At 32.3% G+C, this 11,241-nt stretch overlaps 1 protein-coding gene across 1 annotated transcript in view; it reads left to right on the forward strand.

Annotated features, from left to right (window-relative positions):
• The window catches only part of LOC126979788 (uncharacterized), a 38,978-nt gene extending 29,346 nt beyond the window's left edge, over positions 1-9,632 (forward strand). Inside the window, exons 3-5 of the mRNA XM_050829323.1 lie at positions 3,163-3,355; positions 7,329-7,579; positions 9,100-9,632. Coding sequence (XP_050685280.1) covers positions 3,163-3,355; positions 7,329-7,579; positions 9,100-9,179 — 524 coding nt within the window. The 3' untranslated portion in view covers positions 9,180-9,632. The remainder of the gene's footprint in view (positions 1-3,162; positions 3,356-7,328; positions 7,580-9,099) is intronic.
• Positions 9,633-11,241: the final 1,609 nt, after the last annotated feature.

The following is an 11,241-nucleotide window of genomic DNA, read 5'->3' on the forward strand; positions in this document are numbered from 1 at the left end:
TCATCCTAAATATTTCATTAAACAAATCGCCTTACTGAAAACGCGCTTGTAAATTACTCGTGTGTCTGTACCCTTGAGATTTATCGCAATATTTTTATGCTGATATTGTATTCATAAATTATAGAAGAAGTAAACAGTGTTATGAATATTTATGGCTCGGGATGCGTGCCAAATAACGGGCTAAGTGCCTGAATCTAGGTATTATAATTTATCGGATTTATTTCTTACCCTTGTTTAATTTCTTGTTGTTTACGTCTGTACCTTTTAATGTGGTGACGATGAAGACTAATAAATAAGTAAATTGGTGCTGCTTGTTTTATCAATCATGGGATTATGTATTAAATATTATATAACACAAATGTATTTGCGGAACATAAATACTAACCCCCTTATTCATAATGGTCCGCTAACTTTAAACAGCCGCTTAGGAGTGTTTTTTCTCATTCTGACTTAGGTCAATAGAAGAAGACAGAGTGTGAATAATCAATGCTTTAAGTTAGCAGACTATTAAGAATAAGGGGGTAAATATAGCAACCGTCTACAGTTTAATAGTGGGAGGCTCCTTTGCGCTGGATGCCGGCTATAGATTATGGGTTGGAGCCGTTTCCGAGATTCAGATTATATAAATATCTAGATTATATTCTATGTATACAAGAATTGCTCGTCTAAAGATATAAGATTTATTTTTGTAACTTCTATATCTACAAATAAGTATAAAAATAAATAACAGTTCTAAATTTGATTTTCTAATAGAAAAAATTGAAAATTAAAATCAGTGAAAATACATAAAGAATTGACGAAGCGGTGATCTATGAAAAGATACCGAATATCCATTTATGATTATTTCTTACAATAGAAGTTTTAAAATTGAATTGAAATGTTAAAAAATGAATAGACGTTTTATTTGTCCTGTCATGTTCAGAAAAAAATTTCCTTATAAACCTCCCAAATAAAGACATCCATAAGGCTTTCAGTATACTTGGTAACGTCTATCAAATTCCACTATATTTTGTTGCAAGCGTTGCCTTTGTTTACCTGAATAAGCCTCCATATTTTCTTTTTTTTTATTGACACACTTTTTACACAAATTATCTTGCCCCAAATTAGGCATATAGCCTGTGTTATGGGTTGCAAGACACCGATATATTTAAAACAATATTACTCTAAACGCTATAAATAAAAAATCTCTTCAAATATTTGAAAACTCCGGACTCACGATTAAAATCTTTCAGGAATAGTTTAATAAGACTTACTCTTAGGATTGACAATTGCTTCCCATTTAATATTGTATATTCCTACTTCGTACTTATTACGGCCAATATTTTTGCCGGATTGTTTAGTATATCCTTGCATTTCATTCAAAAACTCATGGTATGTTTTTTCTTGAAGTCTCTCTTATTGTGTCGTAATTAATAGAATAATTTAGGACCGAAAGTTATTGGGCGCGTAAATAAAAAATGGTCAAACCGCTCTTAGTTCTTAAAAAGCAAATATTTTCGATTTATAATCACCCATGTAGTTCAGTGGTTAGTGACCCTGTCTACTGAGCTAGTGGTACCGGGTTCAAAACCCGGTATATTGTATTAAACATATCGTTGTCTTGTACCCATAGTACTCTACCTAGTTTGGGGCAAGATAATTTGTGTAAAAGTGTGTCAATATTATATTTTTTTATATATATGCTTATATAATCAGAATATATTAATGCGCAATTTTTTTTTATCTTTTTTTGTTGACCGGTGATAACAAAAGATAAAATTTTTGGGAAACCTGTAGAATAGAATCACAGCACTGAGTTAATCACTTAAAGATGTCAGGAACGTCATTTAAATTACAATAATTAAATAAGGTGGGCATGGCATAATTTTCGAAACATAATTTCGCAATCAACTGGATGAGTCAATTACCCCATAGAGTATCTGTTGACGAATGGACGAGTCATCGCTACCCTCGTCCATCCTTAGGGAGGGGAACGCCCCACAACTCTGCTACGATATCAATATAAGATATCAATGCTGTCACTGCATCTGTCACTGTCACTACAGTTATTGACGAGTTAAAAACAAAAACTGAATAGCGCATTATCATGCGAATTTATCTTACTTATATATATTTTAAATATAAAATAATTTAAAGTTTCATATTACAGTAAGTACTTCGTTTGGCAATTGTCCAACACGTACCTTCATATATTAGAAATTAATGAATATTATATTAATATAGACTCGGAGAATACAAAAATAACACTAAACTTAAAATGTAAAACTATTTTAAAAGACATCTCGCTGATTTAATATTATCGTCATTTGATTTAAATTATTGCAGTAACAACTACGAAATTTGTCGGTGTTAAGAAAACTTTTTTTTGAAAAAAAGCTCACAATGAGGCAAACTTTTTGTCTGTTTCATAAAATATTGTAAGCTGGCGGCCTTACAAATAAACTTGGTATAAAGTTATAACTGAGAATTAACCAAGATATGTGATATATGTTTACAAATATATATTTTGCTTATGATTGGTTTATTCGGACGTATAACGTTTCCCGCGTTTATTTGCAAGGCTGCTTGACATTCGGAAAACTTCAGAATTATCATTGTATTGACAGTGTTGTCAGTGATATAGTCAACATTTTGCATATTCTTGGATTATTATCAGTTATAACTTTATACCAAGTTTATTTGTATGTATTTGCTTCAGCCTAGATATAAGAAATAATTTTTTCTTTGTATTCTTAAGGCAGAGGCCTCCAACCCCATAAAAGGGGGAGGCCTTTGTCGATCAGTGGACGTCTTTCGGCTCATATCATTTTAAGGCAGGATAGTTTTGGCGTCTTTTATGCTATTTTTTAGCAGTGGGTGGCTCCTTTGCACGGATGCTGGCTAGATTATGGGTACCACAACGGCACCTATTTCTGCCGTGAAGCAGTAGTGTAAGTATTACTGTGTTACGGCCTGAAGTGCACCATAGCTTGTGAAATTACTGGGCAAATGAGACTTAACATATAGCTCAAGGTGACGAGCGCAGTTGTAGTGCCGCTCAGAATTGTAATGGGCAGGGCGTATCAATTACCATCAGCTGAACGTCCTGCTCATCATGTCCCTTATTTTTATAAAAAAAAACCATTCGTACAAATGTTGTAGATAAGTGTTTTTATTTTTCAGGGAAGCGACCAAAGCGTAGAGTAATGCAAGCAGTAATCCCTGTACTCTTCGGGATGAAGTCAGCGGCTATTGCCATCTTCTCCCTGATGATTGTCACCGTTATAACCATCAAAGCGTTCTTCGCCAGCAAGTTGGCACTCCTGGTTACTGTTGGAATGGCAGCCAAGAAACTGTACGAAAACTACACAAACGGGTAAGATTTTATATTTAATATTACTTTTTTTTTACATTAAAATAAAAATACTAAAGTAACAAAACTAAAAGTAATAAATTAATCGATTTTATCTTCTTCCCGTTAATGGGAAAGGCAAAGGCAGAGTCATTCAGCCATCGCCAATAAATTAATCAAATTGTAGTTCTTATTTTAAATTTAAATTTTTTTGATATTCTTATGGAAGAGCATGCGGGTCACTATTATTGGTAGGTGATTACTCCCATCAATAGAAAATAGACCTTCTCAAGTTTAACAAAATAAGTAGATCTTTGTTACTAACAAATTTTTAATTTACTTTTTTATAGTTTAAAATTTAATACTGTTTTGACAACAAAACTTTGCACACTGTGACATTGACAGCTGACATATTATGTCAAATATACGATGATGTGACTTATACAAATTTTTTGAATATAACCTAGATTTAATAAAAGGATTTGGTATTATGTAAATACTTGACAATGACGTTGACTTTTACTTTTAAATGTACTTTGTGTAATATTAATTGATTTATTTCTATACAGCAATATTAAGCAATTGAGCCAGTTGCCGTTGGTATTTGCAAATAATTGTCTGTGAAGAAGTATATCAAGTGAACGCAGATAATAATCGAAATGATTGCAAATCACTAAACAATATAAGATCACAATAACATATCTTAATTTTTGATGCAAATACAGTACCTATTACCTTATCACAAAGGATTAAAATTAACTCAAAGTTATACAACTTTATTATTAAAGAACCAACCAACAAAGGTTTATCCCTGATTGAATTGAATTGAATTTTTGACATCTATAAATTTCACGAAATACTTAAGTAAAAAAAAAATAATGAATTTAAGTTTATACAATTTTAATCCGTGGACATTTATTACAAAATCTTTAAGCCACATTCAAAAGAGTAATATTAATGGTTAAAATATGAAATTGCCGATTTATACTGAAAAATTGAAATTCTAATATAATATAATAATTACCTTTATTAACCGACTTCAAAAAAGGAGGAGGTACTCAATTCGTCGGTATATTTTTTTTATGTTTGTAACCTTAAAACTGTCGACTGGTAGAACCGATTTTGATAATTCTTTTTTATTTGAAAGCTGGTGCTTGCCGTGTAGTCCCATTGTAATATGGTCCAGATCTGACAACGGCATTCATGAGAAAACCATAAAAGTCTTAAATTTGCTATACAAACGTACAGCAAAGTGGATGATAAATTTACGAATAACTCAATATCGCGCCAACCGATTTCGATGATTCTTTTTTTATTGGAAAGGATATACTTCAAAGATAGTTAGGTGGGGTTCTGATTACGGAATCCATGATTGAATTGTTATTTAGTGTACTTGAAATTCACTAAAATCATAAAATAAAATAAAAATTAACAAAAAAACAACCGACTTCAAAAATACTATTTCAAAACAATACATATAATATGCACTACAAAGTAAAAAATGATTGCGTATTTTTATACAACCTAAATAATTAATCTAATTCTAGTTACAATTATTGTAATTTTCATGTGAAAAAAGTTTCACTCAAAAGTCTCAAGCCATGAAGGTTCTATATCATTTCGGAGTACCTATTACAATAAAACGGCAATTTCATATTTTAACCCCTATTATCAAGTTATCGAAGAAAAGCCTATTGAGCCTGCTATTTGCTTTTTCTGTAGAATAGAATAAATGAAGTTAATATTTTTATAGATTAATTACAAATATTTATAGATTCTGTGATACGAATGGAACTATGAATATAAAATAGTATAACTAGTTAACCCGACAGACGTTGTTCTGTACATAATAGCTAAAATATTGCTTTTTTTAATGAATTTGTCAATAATATTTCATAATATCAAGAATTATTTCGTAAAATGTGCTCCCTGTTGTTATAATGAAATTGTTTCACAGCAGAACTGTCAAACCGTGCGCCAATAAATTCTCTCATAGAAAATATGTCCACACAAAACAAATATTGGAAATAATAATAATTTTGGATCCCAAATGAAAACTATTCTATCTCTCAAGTTGGACTAAACTTCACTCTATGTAGTAATCCCCATTTCCCAAGCCGTTCATTAGTTTAGGAGTTCACGGGAAACAAACATCAGGACACTGGATTTATATATATTAAGATAACCCAAAAATCCATTCAAGTATATTAACACTTTTCAATCAGCCATTGCAAGTTTTCAAACTTACTAATCGTCGCCCCTTTTCTTACATTAGAAAATATTAAATTTGCCTGTTGAGAAAACCTATAGTTGTTTAGTTTATCATTTTATAAACAACCATTATAGGTAGATAATACCAGAAACAGATAACATTTAAAACTTCAATGATTATATTCTCAAATAATATATGATTGTGTTACAGGCACGTTTTGAATCGAATTCTCTCGATGAAACTACCATAATTGTTATAACTAATCGAAAAACCAATCAACGATGAAACTTAATTAATAAATCAAACAAGTCAATAAAAAAATGATGAGTTTCTGTTTAAGACAGATTTAATGATCATTAACGAACTTACATCTTAAGGAATTTAAAACCACTTTGATGTTCAAAGAACTCCTTAATTATGCGCTTCTTCGATATTATAAAAATATCTCAGAAATAATTATAACTTTGTAAAAGTTCAAGAATATTGAAAAAAATTCTTATAGGCAGTGTAGGAGCTTGAGAAAAATAACAGGAGTAAACTATATTTAAATAAAACAGATACTACCCAAGATACTAATAATTTTAGATATATTTAATACAAATTATGTTCTTCAAAGGCATAAAAGGCGTTTATTTTCTCAAAATTGATTCCTTTGGAATACTTTTTGATGTCATTTCTAATATACTAGATACTACTACCGCTTCTGAAACAAAAGGCGCTCTCAGACAGAAGAAGCGGCGCAAGAAATTCTCCTAGCATGCTTTATTTTGCGCTTTTTTTAATGAAATATACAATAGTGTACTGTCATTTCTATTGCAATAAAATTATCATAATCAAGTCCCAGGCTGTCGGATCACTTAGATATTCAGCTGTGGAGTAGTAGGATTTACGGCAGAGCCATTTTTTATTAAAACATGTAAATTTATTTATAGATAATGCCTGAACAATGGCTGGGATTATTAAAGGGGACCCTTAAAGCTATTATGTATCTTATGAACCCTACTAGAATTAGTCACTGCTACCGTTTCTATAAGAAAACATAATATTAGTATTCAATCAACGCGTAATAATCCATCCGTGACTTAATTAACATTTAACAGTAACAACTATTAAAATTGTAATGATTTGCAATGATTTCGATTGTTTTAAGAATGTTGATTGGTATAGCATGACCGAGTTAGCATGACGGTACTGACACGCATACAAGAAATGCACATAAATAATCTGGATTTCTCCGACACACTAACGTGACTAATGTTAGCAAGGAACAAAAAACGTTAGAATATAATTGAGCTTGCTTGAATGATCATATACATATTGTAGCGACTTTCTATTCGCTTAACAAATGCATGCATTACAATGATAGTGATTCTGAGAGAACAAACTATTCAGCAAAGAAAAATGATAAAGAAAAGACTGCTTCAATTTTTTTTTGCTTGATTTGAAGCTATTTGAGTTAGCCGTGGCTTATGTATTAATTATCGTAAGCTAAACCTGCGATAAAATTGACAAATACTTTAAAATGACCTAATTACACTATGTGCTTGTTATATAACGATTGTACAAGACAATGAGACTGATTTAAGATTTATATTATAACAACAAAACCTGACTTTTTGTAACAAGAGCTAGCTACGTTAGTCAATCAATGACAGATATAATAAAGGATGGAGCCATATCATTCAAGATCTGACAGTTGACGAAGGACTTGACAGCGCATAACAGGCCTGACATGACTAAGGGCGTAACCAACCGAATGATTTATTATACGTATTTGCATTCCAGTGCCGGCTTCCAAAGCCAACCATATCTATACTCACAATACCCGATCGAATTCCCGAGCGCCTCATCGCACGCATACTCTGTGAACGGAGTGAGTCCGCAATTTGCTCCCGCTGATCAACTGTACAGCCCAACTGGGCTATCCCCTCAGCAAACACAAGAAATTATACAAAACCAGGAACCAAGTGCTCAGCAGTCGCAACAGGCGCCAGTAGTATCTAACTCGACACGAGCTGCTTCAGAACGATGGGATGGTAAGTCAAAGTTGCTCAGGTTCATAGAGCCATTTGTAAATCAAGTCAAAAGTTTCGTCGATCCAATTGCAAATGTTTTCTATGAGGCAATGCCAGCTCATTTAAGAGGATTGAAATCCGATGTATCGACAGCTAAAAGTGTAGAAAGAGAGATTGTAGAAGAGAAAAGTAAAACACCACGTGAGATTTTGATTCCACAGCCAAGATATATAGCTCAAAGGAAGATGTCATATAGAAAGTTATCCAGGCACATACCAAAGAAGTACTCAGAATTAAAACTGGATTTGGATAGACTCAAGCATAATAAGGATTTCCGTGATTATATAAAAACAAAGAAATATAAGTACAATTATCCAAATACATCTTACTATCCAAGAGTGAAATATTTTGTGAATCCTGGAACCCAGTTTATAAGACCAAATAACAGTAGGCTAATGCCTTATAGACGCTCCGATTTAAGACGCAATGAAAACGAAACGTTTTTAAAATCTGAGAACGTTACACTTTTACCTGAACCAGGTGACTGGAAACCAATAATAATATTTAATAATGACAATTTCACACGAAATTTAAATAATATTAACAATACTGAAATGAAAATCAAAAGGAAAAAGATGTTAAAGAAAAAGCGCAAGAGACCAAAGCGCAATTTGGCTTTACAAAATATTCAAGAAGACCGTGAATTATTCCCTAAACGGCAAGGTAGAAGCATTGACTCAAGCAGAGGGTTTTTTGACTTTTTTAACTTTTTTACTGATCCAATTTCAGTGATTGTAAATAAAACCGAACCACTGAAAAAACCGAAAAGAAAAAGTTCAATAAAAAGTAAGAAACCTTCGTCGCTTTACTCTACAACGTATAAATTACTAATGTTTTATATTGATGTATTGGACGATTATTTTGATGAACGTACTACGGTGAAGCAACATTCTAAAGCTGCAAGTATTGGTAAGAAGAAAATAAAAAGGAAAACACACAAGACACGGTCAAATAAAAATAAATTAGGTAGTCATAGTCATACAAACGCAACATTAAAAGTTTAATACAATTGATCTTATATTATATTGTAATCATGTTAACGACATACCTTTGCATTTATTAAGTCTAGAAACAATTGGTGGTGGTTTAAAAATTAATTTAAACAATAAAGAATTGTATGAATTTGGGTAATTGTAAATATCAATAAAAATAATAACCTACGCTGCCTCATGAAATTGTAAATAGTAATGTTTATGAAATACTGTCTGTGACTATCGCATTGGTGTAATTTTTTTGTAAAAATGCAAACTTAGAAAATTGAAAATCGTCATCAGTTCTAAAAGAAATGAAAAAAAGAAAAGAACATGATTAGAAGGAAATTATTATTAAAATGGGAAGAAAGAGTATCATTCTAACTAATCTCTAGTATTGATTTTTTTGCTTTTGTTTTTTTTTGAACTGATGCTACCACGTATTTTAATCTAAAGTTAACTAAACATTTTGATTGATATTTACATAGTAATAATTGTTGTATGATGCAGGGTACCGGAGGCGTCCAATATATTTCGGAAGGTCGCATACTACTTCAGGCTTTTATTCGGCCTCCCACAGACGCCGCTAACAGCCCCTTCAATGCCGATGCCTTTTTATTCATTGCCGCAAATGACAGACCAGATGGCAATGTTTAGCCCAACAATGACAATGCCAACAGTCTGACAAAATTGGACATCAGGAACGTTAATTGGATCAAGTGGCGTCATTAATTACTAATCATGCTAAATGTCAGATTGCCACGTCAACTTGGTCCTAATTTTAAATGACGTGGTGATCTGACATTTAGCAATAACAAAAACCACAATGTTTCCAATTACTGGACAGAATGATTTGGTCTTTCTAACTCTTGTCCTTGTTAAAATTGGATTCCTCCAGCGAATTCGAAGCATTGTGGCAATATTGATTTAAGACTGATTTAAACTAAATTGTTATTTTAACTGAGGTATTTTTGAGTGAGCCCGTCGACTTTGAGATAATGTTAGATTAATTATTAATTAAGTAAGTGTTGTTAAGGATATTTATTCAGCACCTAGTGAAATAAATTATTTAATGTTTGGTATTGTTTTATTAAGGCTTACCTTAGCCTTCCAAATCCTGTTTGGAAGATTTTATAAAATATTAAGAATACGAATTGGTACTTTTCAACTAATTATATTAGTGAGATTTCATTATTATTAGTTAAATTGCAGACAATTTAATAAAGAATAGAAATACGTAGGTCACAGTAAAAGTTTTGCGTAACTTAAAAAACAACACGTTACAATCATAACAACTTTACATTTTAAACATTTTTTCATGCGATCGAACCATTTTTTAAAACAGGAGTACCACAGATCTGAAGGCATGTTTTCTCTTCGGACTTGGTAAAAGTGAAAAATCTCATCAAATCTTTGATTTTGGGGAAAATACAGAAACCACAGGGTGCTAGGTCAGGGCTATGTGCAGGATGGGTGACGAGTTGTACTTTTTCGGAAGCTAAAAATGACTTAGTTTTGTTGGCCGTGTGTGAAGAAGCGTTGTCAAGATGCAGGAGAACGCGGCTTTATGGTCGTCTTTCGCGAACTTTTTTTTAATACCCTGAGTAACCAAATGGTAGAAAACCACTCTGAATTAACACTCTTTTGATCTTCAAGTGGCATTGCGCAGATGGGAATGATAGTTCTCAATTTCCTGAACAGCATTTTCAAAGACATTGCGTAATATGTTTCAACGTCTTTTTTTACTTTTGTTACTACGAGTGTTAATTTTATTTTTTCTACCATTCGCACTACTAATTTAAGAAATAAGCTTCTATTAAATCAATGATAAGAATACGCCCTATGTCCATTTTCTAATTTTCAGATGAATCATTCTACATTTAAAGTACCAATCACGCAGTTCTGTTGATTGAAACTTTTTTATCTAATTAGTTCTTCTTCTTCATCTTCAACTTTAATCTATCCAATAATGAGTAAACGTCTCTTCCATTTTAGACCATTTTGTGCAGTCCTGAGTTTTACGCATCCAGTCCTTCCCAACCGCTCGTATCAAATCGTCCGTCCATCTTGCTGGCTGTCTCCCAACACTCCTGAACCCCTTTCGTGGTCTAAATTTCAACAACTTTTTGCCCCATCTTCCATCGGACCTACGAGATATATGGCCCGTCCACTTCCACTTCCTAGATGGTTATTGCTATGTCAGTTAGTCCCGTTCTCTTGGGGATATCTAATTAGTTCGTCGTCATTTAAATTCAAAAAGATTACGTTAAAGATAATTTTTAACCTGCGATCAGTCCTCAAGACTATATTCAGGTGAGTTATAAGATGTTGGGGTTTGGCCATTGCTCCACCTCTCCTTAATTAGGTAGCACATTAGCTTTCTTGAGTCTTCTAATCTTATTTAGCTGCAAGAGCATACTGGATAGCGGGTATGGATGAGTTTATAGTTGATTGAGAACCATTTTACTTAACCAAAAATATAGTTGTGATTTCCAGATACTCATGTATTTCCGAGTTTCGGGCGTACCAAGCGCCAATGAAAGTGGCCTTAGTATTATAATTATTTTATTATTAGTAAGATAAAATATTAAAATACTAACATATCATAGGAATTAGTTGAGGAAAAGTGACTTATTTTGTGCTAAGTATTTA

Source organism: Leptidea sinapis, chromosome 4, assembly GCF_905404315.1.
Source record: "Leptidea sinapis chromosome 4, ilLepSina1.1, whole genome shotgun sequence".
Taxonomy (NCBI): Eukaryota; Metazoa; Arthropoda; class Insecta; order Lepidoptera; family Pieridae; genus Leptidea; species Leptidea sinapis.